This window comes from Cyanistes caeruleus, chromosome 29, assembly GCF_971803275.1.
Source record: "Cyanistes caeruleus chromosome 29, bCyaCae1.hap1.1, whole genome shotgun sequence".
NCBI classification, from domain to species: Eukaryota; Metazoa; Chordata; class Aves; order Passeriformes; family Paridae; genus Cyanistes; species Cyanistes caeruleus.
Genome location: NC_141729.1, coordinates 2,384,320 through 2,398,270, shown reverse-complemented (window position 1 = coordinate 2,398,270; position 13,951 = coordinate 2,384,320). Strand labels below are relative to the sequence as shown.

Below are 13,951 nucleotides of genomic sequence, written 5' to 3'. Positions count from 1 at the left end.
TTACACTGAAAGCAAAAAGCCAAACAAGAATATCAATCCCTTTGTTGCCAAGAAAAGTGAAGAACAAACTGCTCCAAAATTTGCAGTAAGTTTTAATTAAACTGCCTGAGCTGCTGGGAGATGAAGAATTAACCACTGAAGCCTTCCCTGCTTTATTCCTTTACATCAAACCTGAAGCCCCCATGGCATTGTCAGAGCAGAATGGAAGTGCTGCAAGAATCATGTGAAATAAGCGAAAAAAATCAAAAATTAAAAATAACTTTTCCAGAACCAACTGGCCACTACTTGCCCATGACATTCTGAGCCACTCTCAGAACTTTAGAGCTGAAACCATAAATGGTTTTACTGCCATGAAGGATCAAAGTTAAAGACTTCCCAAAAGCAGGAATCATTATCTATCTCCACTGCACCTTAATGAACTTTTGGTTCAGACTCAGCACCCTCCAGGACGAGGGGCACTTGGATTGCACCAACACCTCCTAAAAATTCAGTGTCAGTGGGCAGAGAATCCTCCCCACAGCACAAGCACTGCTGGCTGTGTTCTATGACAAAGTGCCAGGCACCATCTGAACGAGGCTGCCACAGAACTGCTCCTTTAAGTGGTGCTTCCCCCTCTATCCCAGGGAGATCTCCCTGGGAAGAACAGCCTGTACTGCACCAAAAAGACATTTTTATCATTTTAGCAACTTCTCCAGCTAAAACTCCGCAACATCATCACTTTATGGAGGCACCCACAGACTGCCAGCCCAAAAAGCTGTTTAAGAACTTGGGTTTATGGGCTGGTTTTATTAGCACAGGTTTGCTGGCAAAAGCACCCAAATCCATTGCAGGATTTCAGGCAGCAGCAGCTAAATAGACTTGAAACATCCTCTGAGCTCCAGCAGCAAGGGGGGAAATGTGTTCATGGCTTTGGGCTGACATTTTTTAAGCCTGGCCATGGTCGTGTCTTTAATGTCATGGCAGAAATAGGACTCTTTTCTTCCTTAAAAGCAAGAGTTGAGAGAAATGTCCTACCAGTCACATAAAGTGCAAGTTGAAGAGCAAAATATGCAGATTTTCGATTAAAGTTTGCAGGTAGAAGGGATGTGCATTTTTCAGCAGCTGAATGATAAAGATGATTATACACTATGAGAAAGAATATTACACTTTAGTACACAGTCGTTGTTTCTTGACCAATATATTTAAGTTTTTCCTCAGTTCATGAGTGTTTATTTTGCTTTTCCTCTCTGTAACTCCCATTAGCAGTTGTGCTGGCAAACACAGTCCCTATGCCAGAGGAAGAACCACCAGAATAATCAAGAATTGGTGTGAAATTCAGCCCTGGCCCCACACCCAGCTCTGGGGGAAGTTGGTTCCTACGATCTCTTGACACCTGAAACCAGATTTAGTCAGCAGAACAGAGCTCAGCCCGAGCTCCAGAGGCACCCAGCAGCTCTGGATGCCTCTTTAGAGCTTCTGTAAGGGGATTTAATTGTTAAAAAGATGAACTGTGGGACAGTTCCTGAATACCACACGATGTCAGTCACAAACTGAAGCACCCACAAGTCACAAAACTCAGGGAAATACTTCTTTTCAAAGTAAGAGTGAGATAAGGAATATTTACTAGTCCTGTTCATGGCAGTGAAATGCTTTGAAGTCCACAGGATTAATTTCACAGGGAATGACTTAAGCAATGGAAATCACCAAAAATAAGAGAAGACAGGCCCTAGCTAATATGGATTTTAAAAAAATAGAAAGAACTATGAAAGCAAGAAGCAGCAGGGCCAAATTTCACATCAAATCAACTGCAGACACAGCAATAAAAGTTGGGAAACTAAATCAGAAATAAAATGTCATGTGCTGGGAAGATTCAGTTCAGTGCTGCTAACAATGCTAAGGTTTTGCTTTTCCCCACTGGGAATTTCGTTGGCATTGCCATCAGGCAACTTTTACCCATAAATGACAATAAAGCAGGAGAAATGAGCAGAGTGTTTGCATCCACGGGAAGTGGTTAGTTCTGCAGCAGGAATGGAGGGATTGGCTTTTCCATCCCTCTGGAGCCCCTGCAAGCAACCAGAGGCACAACAGTGGATGTGAGTTCCAAGTCAGAACAGGAATGGAAAAAGCAAGGAGCATGTTGAGACAAATATGGATTTTGCCCGAATTTGGCATGATGCACAACTTCCAGCACTGTACAGGGCTTTGATCCCAGACTGTCTGGGGAGGGAGCCCTGCAGGTGCCTGGCATGGGGACAGGACACCAGCAGCTGGTGGCCCAGCACCCCAGGTGATGCCTTAAGTTTTAGATTTTATATTTTTCAGATCCTGTACTGCATTAGTGCATAACTGTGAACTCCACAGAGAGTGTTAGTAAGCTGTCTTTACATTTTGGGCAGACAAAACAATACTTCCAGGCCTGAGAACCAAGGACACCCTCTGCCTCAGGCCTTAGAAGTATAAACAAAAGTGAATCGGGGGGAAGCAAACTGAGGGTGAATTACTTCATTACCTGAAGCTGTAATTAGAGAATCAACCCCTGATATGACAATGGGCCAGACTTGTGTGAAAAACTGGTGACCAGTGTGCATCTGGGGTGCAGCCTCTGCGAGGCTCTGGCTGCCCAAGGGGTCTCTGCTGAAGGCCTTCAATCAATCCCTGCTTTATTCTCTTCATCTTGTCTGGGGAGCCAAACCAAACCACCAGTGAGCAGAGCTGGTCCTGCAGCTCCCTCCCTGCTCCATCAATCACGCAGGGGCTGGCAGGGTTTGAGGAATTGCTGCCATTCCTGAGCCCTGACGGAGCCACCACCTGACCAAGGACAGATCTCAGCATTTCTTTTCAAATAAAGCAGCCCAAGGCTCTGGTCCTGCCAGCCAGGACAGGTGCCAGGGGTGTGAGAACCCACCAAAACCTGACAGTACTCCTGTCCAGGACTCCTCACCAGTCCCACTATACAAACTTCATGGAACAGCCACACTGTCCCAAAAATGAGGGTCAGGGAATCATGGCATGGCCTGAGCTGGAAGGGACCCAGCAGAATCATCGAGCCAGCCCTGCACAGACACCCCAAAATCCCACCCTGGACATTCCTGGCAGCGCTGTCCCAATGCTCCTGGAGCTCTGGCTCTTCCCTAGGGAGCCTGGGCAGTGCCAGCATCCTCTGGGGGAAAAACCTTTCCCAAAATCCTAAAACCCCCTGGCACAGCTCCAGCTGTTCCCTCAGGGCAGTGGAATCCCCCCCAGCCCTCCCAGTGCATCCAGGTGCAAGCCACCACCTTCACCATAATGCAAATTATTCTGGTTTTCACATCTCAGAGCTCTTCCAACCAAGCCTGAGTTAATAATTCCTGATTCTGGAAGTTCAGAACTGTGTATTCACTGAACAACTGGTGCATTTTCAGCTGCACAAGGATGAACAAACACTTCACATCCTGTTGGTTCACAGTAAGAGGTGCCACAAGAACCTGGTGAGCCTGATCCATCATCCCTGCAGACACCTGGAAACCACCCTGGCCACAAACCCAGCTCTGCCACTTCTGGACCACTCCGGAGCTGGGGCAGCTCCCAGTGCTCGGCCACTCCAGCAGAAAGGAGTCAGGAAAAGGGATCTGGCTGCTTGTTTATAACGGATTTATCACAGACTAATTTAGGATTCCACAGACTCCAGGTTCTCTCACTCCATTAACAGCCTTCACAAAGTGAAGAGCAGCTGATGAGCAATGACAGAATTGCTTTTACAACCCAGGTGTAGCACTTGAGTTAAAGGCAGTGCAAATCCAGTTTACTGCCAGCAGAAAAAGAAAGTAAGGACATTATTGGTTCCTTATGCTCTAAGTTAGTAACTTTAAACAAATGTAAATAACTATAAAACAAATAGATAATAAAAGTTTAAAATCTTGGGAGTTCATGAAGGTGTTCTTTCCCTCAGAGCAGAGTTTTTTGACTGGAAAGAGTCTTTGTGAAAGGATTTCTCCAAGTAACAACTCCTTTTCGAGAGAAACACATGACCAGAATAGACTATTTTATTCAGTGTGGCCCAAAAACCAATCAGCTTCCCAAGAAGATGATCTTTCATTCCCACAGCAGAGGTCAATCTGTGGCAAGGAGGCTCTGTCAGGCCCAGCAAACCCTGTTGCTCAGGGAGGAGATGCTGCCCACGAGCTCCTGTCCCTCCCCAAATCCCATCTGTCACTTGGTTAAGAATTCACTGCGAGGGAGAAGCTGCAAGAGCTGCAAGCTGCTTGTCTCTCACGTTCCCTTTCCTAAAAACACTGCAATTCCCAGCTTTGCCCTCCCTGCTGCCGCCACTCCAAACTCAGCCCTCTGCCATCTGCGGGGACGGGTGCGCTCCCTGGCTTCAACCAGCTCAGGACAGAACTAAAACCCAGCAAATTCATTTGAACTCACAATCCATGGCTCTGTAAAACCTAACCCAGAACAGAAACCCTCCTCAAGGGCAGGAATCAGACAAGTGACACTGAATCACACCGCTGACTTCCTGGAATTCCCCACTTCATTGCCTTGACTTCCAGGGTCGTGTTTTAAATAAGTCCGAGGAGTTCTACAGCAGTTTCCAAAGCAGAGATCACCAGCAGCTACAATTTGGGTATTCTTGTGCAGAATCCAGAATATTTAGGGGTGGAAAAGACCTCTGGAGTTCATCCAGTCCAAGCCCCTGCCCAGGCAGGGTCAGCTGGAGTAGGTGACACAGGAATCATCCAGGTGGGTTTGGGATGTCACCAGAGAAGGACATTCCAGGCCCTCCCTAGAGCTGTTCCAAGGCTCTGCCACCTCTATGGCAAAAGTTCCTCCTCATGGGGAGGTGGAACTTGTGTTTTGTTTTATCACTGGGAAGGGTCTGGCACCATCCTGGCACCCTTTGGAGTTGTTTATATGGATTGGTAAGATTCTTCCTCAATCTCATCTTTTCTTTCTGAACAAAAGTGGTGTCCTTGCACTCCACGCCTGGCTGGGATTTGTCACTGTCCCACACAACCCTCCCATTCCCCTCCTTGCAGCCACTTCACCTCTGCTACATCCCCAGCCCAAAAGCTCAAACCTCCTTTTCAGTCCTCATCAACCCCTCCCAGGTAACCCCAAACCAGTCGGGGCTGGGTCCTCGAGCACAGCACGGGATGCACTTGCAGATAAGAAACTCATCGAGCCTGCAAACACCAAACTGACAAAATCACAATGCAACTGAGTCAAACACTGCATGACAAAGCCAGGCAGTGCCTAAATAATTCTGTCACTGCCTGTGGATCAACCTTATCTGTCCTGGCTGCAAATTAAACCCCAGAGCTGCAGCAGGACAGCTCCCATGTCACTTCGAGGGAAAAAAGCACCTTTTTCACCCAGCTGATCACCCAGGAGTCACAGTGTGCGTCCCACCACACACTTTTTGAGTGGAAACATGCAGGAAGAGGCATTTTTTCCCTCCGCCCTGCTTACTCACAGCCCAGGGAGAGAAGCTGTCACAAGGAGCAGCCGGTACGGAAAACTCACCCCGGAAGGTAATAAATAAAAGGGAAGGCAGGGAGTGCCTGTGATTCATCTGCTGCCCAAGGCCATGCTGAGCTGGGGAACAGCCTCGCTCAAAGGTGTGCTCAGAACAGGACAGCACAGCCCATCACCCCGGCAGGATATGGGTTATCACATTACCCACCAAAGTTTGGGAATGAAGGATGCCCGGATCTCAGCAGGCCATGCACACGCTTCCACGGATAAACAGCAAGAAACAAAGTTCAGGGTGTCAGGGCTCCACACCCTGCCAGTTACCTGGAGAAACCAGATAAGGCTGTGCGGTGTAAAATGTCTCCTGCCAGGAGCTGAGCTGCCTCCCTGCAAAGCTGCCTCGAAGAGGAAGGGTCACCCAGCTCGAATTCGCTGTGAAAATCATGCAGGGTGAGGTTTTTCACCTTCAAACTCGCCGGCTGAACACCCCCATGGGAGCTGGGGTGATGAACACTTCGCAAGCACGAAATTAGTAATTTTTTCTCACTTTGAGCAGTCCACTGCTGAGCACCAGTGGCACAAAAGATCACTCTCAGTAAAATAAATTATCAAAAGCTCTCTGTGTCATTAGTGGCTTCCTGCCAACTGTTCCCTGCCCAGTTCTCACCAAGAACCTCAAAACTGTGGGTTTAAAACCCTCAAGCAAAGCGGAATTTTATCAGCAACACCACAGGGCTCTGTTCCTATTAGAGACAAGCGAGCAAGCACTCAGCAAAATCCTTTCAAACAGAGGACAGGGCAGGAGGCACAAGGTGTCAATCACAGAATCACAAAATGGTTTGGGTTGTAAGGATCCAGTTTCACTTTTGACACGGGCACTTTTGACCCTGCTACAAGTCAGCCCTGAACTTTGAGTGATTCCTGAAAGCCACACACAGCTCCGTGCACCCCGATGGGTTCAGGGAGCACTGCCGGACTTGCGAGGGACACAGCCCAGGCCGGGAATGGGGGAGAAGCCAAAAAGGGATGCGCACACCGGGACAGAACCGCCCGAGCGGTGCGGGGAGCGCGGGGAAGGCTCCGGGAAGGGAAGGGATGTAAGGAGAAGGAAAGGAAGGAAAAGGAGGCAACGGGACGGGATGGAAGAGAAAGGATGGGATGGAGCGGGAGAGAAGGTACAGAAAGGAGAGAAGGCTTGGGAAAGGCTGGGGAAGGGATGGGAAGGGGCGCACAGGTCCGGGGCATCCCGGCTGGCACTCACTCACCGACCCCGTACTTCTCGCGCTTGGTGGGGATCCAGCGGGCCATGCCGGCGGGTTCGGGGCTCCCGGGGGTCCCGAAGGGCTCGGGGGCTTGGCTCAGCGCCGCAGCTCGCCCGCCGCAGCCCCGCGCTGGAGGCGCGGGCCGGGCGTACCGGGCAGCCCGGCCATGCTCCGCTCCCGGCTCCCAAACTCCACCCCAAACTCGCTCCCAAAAGTCCCCGGCACTGCCCAACTTCCTGCCGAGCGCAGGAGCGGGAGGGGAAAGCGGCGGCGGAGGAGGGGGAGGAAGAAGAGGAGGAGGAGGAAGAGAAGCAGGCGGCTCTCCCTGCCCCGCACGGCCCCGCCCCGGAGCCAGAGCCGGGGGAAGCGCCCGGGACCGAGCTGGGTCCTGCTGTCCTTATTGCTGCTCGAAAGGTTCTGGAAATGGCCCCGCTGTCACCGTGACCGAGGGGTTTCAGTGCCAGTCAGAGCGGGGAGATCAGCTTGGGGAGCAGAGAAAGTTGGATTTTAGGGAACGGTTCTTCCCCAGAGGTGCTGGCACTGCCCAGGCTGCCCAGGGGATGGGCACGGCCCCGGGGCTGCCAGAGCTCCAGCAGCGTTTGGACAGCGCCGCCAGGGATGCCCGGGGTGGGATTTTGGGGTGTCTGTGCAGGGCTGGATCAGCGATCCCAGTGGGTCCCTTCCAGCTCACGATATTCTCTGATTCTGCAGAGTCACAGAATGGTTTGGCTTGGAAGGGCCTTCATACCCATCTCATTCCAACCCCTTCCACCAGCCCAGGCTGCTCCAAGGCTGTTAAAAGTCACTCATTAATAGCTAAGAAAACAAGGAGGTTACTCGAGAAGCACTCCAGGAATCTGGGAAGTGGCCACAGGACCGCAGGAGACTCGATGTTCCCTGCCTCGGCACTTGGTGACACAGAGCCCCACTCCAGGCTGGCAGCCACTGCTCCAGGCAGGGCTTGGAGTTCAAGCACCTCGACCTGGGGCCATGGGGAGCAGCTCAGAACCTCCCGGCTCCTGAAGGACCTGAACCGGGCTGGCTGGATCCTGCAGGTGTGTGGGCTGTGCTGGCACAAGGCCCGTCATGGGGATGCTCTGTAACACCTAAAGAGGTGTTAAATCACATTGTTCGCCCAGCCTTAGGGCCAAACTGGGGAGATCCAGGCTCTCCCCATCTCTCCTGGGCTGTAGGAACTGGGTTTGGTCTGGATTAGTGCCTGTGGAACCCATGGAATCATGGAGGGGACTTTAATCTTACCTGCTTCCAGCCCCCTGCCATGCACAGGACACCTCTGTCTCATGAACAATGGGCATTCCAAATATTTGAACATCTGCCCACTTCCTTAATTGCACTAAAGAATGAAGATCTGGAGAGCTCATCATAGTTTTGGTTGTTTTACACTGCAAGTGAGAAGCACCAGGGCAGTTATTGCTCAGCAGGGCAAAACCAGCTGTTTCCTGAGAAAGGTGGTTTTGGTTTTTTTGTTTATTTCTTTTTATTTTACTTGGCCTGGGCATTGATTCCTGCAGCACAACCCCCAAAAAAGAGGAGAATCCATGAGAGGTATCCTGTAGGGGACAGAAGGGGAATGAGGCTGAGATCTGGGGCCACATCATTAAAAAGGAAAAGTTTTCATGGAGACACCGAGTCCTTTTCAAGGCCTCTGGAATTCTGGCTGCCAATTCTCTGCCCAGGAGTGGAACTGACAGCCCAGACCCTGATTTTACTGTAAGATCCCTGATTTTTAGATAAGCTGCCTGAGCTGTGCCAGTGTTTTTCCAGCCCAGGTGAAACAAATTCTTGGCAGCAAATGAAAACCAGAGCAAAGCATGAAAGGCAGGCAAGTAGCAACTGGAGTGGCTGGTTTTACCCAAGTGGGGGAACTTGGGGAATGTTCCATCAAATATCAGGATTTGCAAATGTCAGGAGGCGAGCTCAGCCCTCACTGAAAGGTGGAGTTATTTTAGAAAGTCTTTTATTTCATTTTTTATCACCAAATCTGTGTTTTCTTTCTCATTTTCTCAGTTGCTTCACACAGCCATCAACAGGGAGCCTCCTGAGCTGAGGATAAATAATTAAATTCTAATTGAGGCTACAGCAGAAATGAACTCTCAACCACATCAAAGCACCAATTCTGAGGTCATGAGACAGATCAGAGCTGGGGAGAATTTGGGTGACTGACGTTCACCCACATTTTTAATGCTCTAAAAAAGTCAATCTTACACCTGGATCCTTTATAGCTGAAAGAGCAGCACATTTACAAACGATGAGGCTTCAAAAATAGCACTTTCTCTAAATTTCTAAATGTCTCTAAGTTTCTACATGAGAAGTTAAAGTTATTAAAAAGATTCCCGTTCTTACAGACTGAAGTCCTTTTTTTTTTCTTTTGTGGCACAACTGGAGTTTAAGAAATGGAATTCTGGTGCCCTCCTGTGTCCAAATCAAAACTGCATCACTAAAACGATGGGAAAAAAAAGAAAAAAGGGGTTTTTTTGCTGGGGTAACACTTAAGAACTCCCCTGGATCAGTGTGGATCCTCTCAAGCCAGGTTCAGTGCATGTACAAACAGAAAGAGGGCCCTTGAATAAGCCAGGCCAGATTGATATTTTATATTCCTATAAATATATATATTTTACATTTTTATATATATAAAATGCATATTTAATAAATATAGTTATTTATAATTTATATATTACATGTTAATTATATTAATATATGTGTTTATATTTATAAATATATTTATATTTACATTTATTTATATTTTAGCAAGAGAAAGGACATGGAAACTGGGGAAAAAATGAAATAATGAAGCCAACAAAAAAAATTGTACAACAAAAGTCATCTGTTCATTAATTATAAAAATTCAATTCCTCTAGAAGATGGATGATCAGCTCTGATAAGAATTGAACTCTAAATTTTCAATCCCCAGCAGAAACCATACAGAAAAAGTAGCAGGGTAGAGTAGATAATTCAAATATGCAAATGCCCCACCAAAAGGAGGAAACAGTGGCTCTGTCCATTGGCCTGAACGTGTTTAAGATATTATCTGACAGTCTCATTGCCCAGATAGGTCCTGTCTGAATATTCCACTGCACTTTTTGTTCCCCAGTTGTCTGATAATTTTGATTTTGTCCCTTGGTTTGCATTACCCTCTTGGCACTTCCTTTTGTGTTCTGTTGAGGTCTCAAGGCTATTTCTGAATGTTTTTTTCAGCAAAACCACTCTGTACCTGCCACCAGCTCTGCTGGCTCCAGCCAAGAAATGAATGTTTAATTCATTAATTAAACTGAATTTACAGGTGCTACAACCCAGCTCTGGTGGAGCCAAGGTGTGACAAACTTCTTCCCATCTACAGCTGGACAGGGGAGAGAAAAATTGTTGTTTCTTCCAGTAGATAAATTATTTCTTTCCATCCCTGCAGGAAGGTGAAACACACTGAAATGGGTTTGCAGGAGACACAAATCTTGCAGCAATGCATGAGCTGCTGTGGGTTTCACTGTGCTCAGCTGGAAATAGGATTTCCTATTCTGAAAATGTTGTTGCTTTTGTGTAAAACTACCAAAAATTGCAGGATTTGGACAGGAGATTTCCTGGGGACAGATCTGTAAAGATGTTTAGGTGCTTAATGATGCTGAAAGGTGCCTTGTAGGAATTTAAAAGTAAATTCCTGCTGGAAGGGATCCAGGAACAGCAAATTCCCAGGAATTGCTCACGTTTGGTTTTGTTAGTGTGAAGCAGAGTTCATAATCACCTGGCTTTGCACCTCCCCAGCACTCTCAGCTCAAACCCAGGAGCTGCAGAGACTGGCATGGAATCACTGAGGTTGGGAAAAGCCTTCAAGGCTGGAAAAAGTCACCAAACCCAACCTCAGCCAATCCCAGCGTGCCCAGCACATCCCAAATCCCCAAATCCTGCCCTTCCTTTGGACACTTCCAGGGGTGGTGACTCCACCGCTGGGCCCTCACAGCAAAACCTCCCAGTTTTAGACACTTCAGGATCTGCATTCCATCCACAGACAGGCACAGACTTCTTGGAGAGGTCCAGAGGGTTTTAATTCCCTTTATCAGCAGGACCTGGCATGGAATTCTAGCGCAGTGCCACAGAATTCCCTGGATTCCCAGTCAGCCCTGCATTCCCTCAGCCCGAGTGAGGCAGAGCTGTTGGCTCAGGACAGGATTCAGGATTTTGCCCCTGTTAAATTGGGTAACACGGAGCTGAGCAGGGCAATGATTTGTCAGACAGGTTTATGGATTTTCCTTCGGAGGAATATTCCCTGAAATGTCATTTTTGCCATTTTGTGATTCCTTGTGAGTATTTTCAGAGCCACCTGACTCAGGAAACCTGACTCCTCTCAATTAAACAGGAACGGGGGCTGCAGCAGCCCTTGGAGAGTTTCTGCCTTGATATACAGTCAGGAGCGGTTTCTGACCACTGCCAGGTGCCATATCCATTTCCATTGCTTTGTATTTTATGGCTGAGTTTATTAAAATTTCAAAGCTCGGCTTCCCTGCCCCTCCTCCATCCTCTTTTTTTCTAAGGAAAGACAGGAGAACCTTCCCATTCCATCAGCACTTTGCCTAGGTGGTGATTTCCCTTTGCTTGGGCACGAGTTCACTCCGTGCATCCATCGCACAAATCAGCTTCTGCTTTGGGAGCAAAGCTCGGCTTGTGGTGCCCCAGCAGTGCTGGAGAGCAGGTCACTGCTGAACATGACAGTGAGATAAATGCTGAAATCCTCATCTGCACGAGCACAGGAGGAAGGTGTGAAGTCCCAGATCCAATATTCCTGAAGGGAAGCGTGATGGGAAGTGATAGCTCAGCTGGTGAAGCGGGCAGAGATCTCAGCTGTGAATTGTCTCCATTTATTGCTGCCCCAAGAGCTGAGGAGCCCTTGGGCTCCTGCCTGAGCTCCTGCAAAGCCAGCCTTCGTTCTTCACATCAGCGACTCCCTCAGGGGGAGCAAATCGGCACAGCTTCACTGAAAGGAACCGTTCTGCCTTCTTTTGACACTTCACACACCAAACCTTGCTCTCAGCAGTGTCAGGGAGGGCTGTGACATGAATTCCACCTGGCTGATGCGTTTGAAGTCGTGATGCCAAGATCCTTCCCTACAGCACAATTGTTCCATTTTCCTTTCAAGCCTCCCATACGCAGGGCAGCAAAGGTTGTGCTGCAGTTCCCTCTGTCTGGAAGGCTGCTCAGAGTCTGATGAAAGGTTCTGTCAGTCAGTGGCCCTGGGTAAAATCTTATCATCAAAACTCTGGGACTGGAAATTGTGACTATTTCTAGGAAATAAAAGAGTGAACAAGCTTGGCAGAAAGGGACTTTTAGTACTCCCAGCTTTTATTAGAAAATGTTTGGAGATAAACATCACTGTCACATCCCTTTCTCCTTTCCTTTCCTTTCCTTTCCTTTCCTTTCCTTTCCTTTCCTTTCCTTTCCTTTCCTTTCCTTTCCTTTCCTTTCCTTTCCTTTCCTTTCCTTTCCTTTCCTTTCCTTTCCTTTCCTTTCCTTTCCTTTCCTTTCCTTTCCTTTCCTTTCCTTTCCTTTCCTTTCCTTTCCTTTCCTTTCCTTTCCTTTCCTTTCCTTTCCTTTCCTTTCCTTTCCTTTCCTTTCCTTTCCTTTCCTTTCCTTTCCTTTCCTTTCCTTTCCTTTCCTTTCCTTCCCTTCCCTTCCCTTCCCTTCCCTTCCCTTCCCTTCCCTTCCCTTCCCTTCCCTTCCCTCTTTTCCCTCTTTTCCCTCTTTTCCCTCTTTTCCCTCTTTTCCCTCTTTTCCCTCTTTTCCCTCTTTTCCCTCTTTTCCCTCTTTTCCCTCTTTTCCCTCTTTTCCCTCTTTTCCCTCTTTTCCCTCTTTTCCCTCTTTTCCCTCTTTTCCCTCTTTTCCCTCTTTCTTTTCCCTCTTTTTCCTCTTTCTTTTCCCTCTTTTTCCTCTTTTTCCTCTTTCTTTTCCCTCTTTTCCCTCTTTTTCCTCTTTCTTTTCCCTCTTTTCCCTCTTTTTCCTCTTTCTTTTCCCTCTTTTTCCTCTTTTTCCTCTTTCTTTTTCCTCTTTTTCCTCTTTTTTCTCTTTTTTTTTTCCTCTTTCCTTTCGTCTTTCCTCCCCATGATTTCTAGAGAACTAAAAGGTCACAGGGTTGGGTTTGACCCCGCTTCCAACCATATTAAAAATCCCACATTCACACATTATCTAATATTTTTTTCTGTGCAGGGAATTCCACAGAGCAGCTCCATGAATGGTTTGGATCTGTGCAGAAGCAAAGGAATCGGGGAATTCTGCTGGATTTGGAACAGCAGCAGTAGTGTCTCCAGGACAGGATGAGGTTTATGACACTGAGAATGTGCCTGGCTCCCCCTGTGCTCTCTGCCTCAGTAATTCCTGGGGACAGAAATGATTTGAGGGAATTTATTGCTGATAAAATTCTGAATTTCACTGCTGAGGTTGTGTGGGGCTTCTTCTGCTGTTCCCATTTACCTTGGAAATTGAACTGGGTTTATAACCAGGGCCATAGGACAGAGCTCAGCTCATTTCCTGATGGAAGAACAAACTCTGCTGCTGTGGCGTTTCTCACCCACCTGGGGGAGGAATTTCCCTGGAAAAAACGCTAAAGGATGAAGGAAAAGATGAGCGAGTTCCTAATTCCTGCACAGCAAGGAGAGCTGGATTTGGTTTAGCCCTAAGAACAAAAAGGTGTTTTGCCAGAACACGAGGAGCTGAGATGGTCAGGAGTGATGTTTGGGCTAATAAGATGACATTTCAGTGAAATTTTTGGCATCTTGGGCAGAAATTCTGCTTATTTACATCAGTGTGAATCCAGGTGGAGTTTTCCCAGTCCCCCTCCTCATTCCTGCACCTCTGTACCCTCAGCCAGGACCAGGGTGGACCCAAAACCCAGGGGTGCCATGAGAATTCCAAACCCTGAACTCACATTTTCCTTTCTGTGCCAGTAATTCTGCTCCTCCCTCCCTTCCCAGATCACGGGGAAGATTAAAAGGAGGAAGTTCTGGCAGGATTTTCATTAATAACCTCTGGCTAATTCTGAAATGCCTGTTAGGAGGAGCCCTCTCACAGTGCCTGTGGTGTCCATCCATCACAGCTGGGTCCTGGCTATTGATTATTTTATATTTAATGCAGCTTTTACATCTTTAATGCCTTGTTCCCGAAAGTGTCCTCAGCAGGGGGGTGGTGTGGTCAGATTTAATCAACATTTCTGAGGCTGGAAATGAACTCCCAATAATTCTTGGGATGTGTCTTCAGCA

At 47.8% G+C, this 13,951-nt stretch overlaps 1 protein-coding gene across 3 annotated transcripts in view; it reads right to left on the bottom strand.

Annotated features, from left to right (window-relative positions):
* Nucleotides 1-7,036, bottom strand: part of DOCK5 (dedicator of cytokinesis 5) — a 73,167-nt gene extending 66,131 nt beyond the window's left edge. For all 3 annotated transcript variants that reach the window (XM_086865203.1, XM_086865204.1, XM_086865205.1), the window contains exon 1: nucleotides 6,699-7,036. In XM_086865203.1, coding sequence (XP_086721329.1) covers nucleotides 6,699-6,741 — 43 coding nt within the window. In that variant the 5' untranslated portion in view covers nucleotides 6,742-7,036. The remainder of the gene's footprint in view (nucleotides 1-6,698) is intronic.
* Between the last annotated feature and the right edge of the window lie 6,915 nt (nucleotides 7,037-13,951).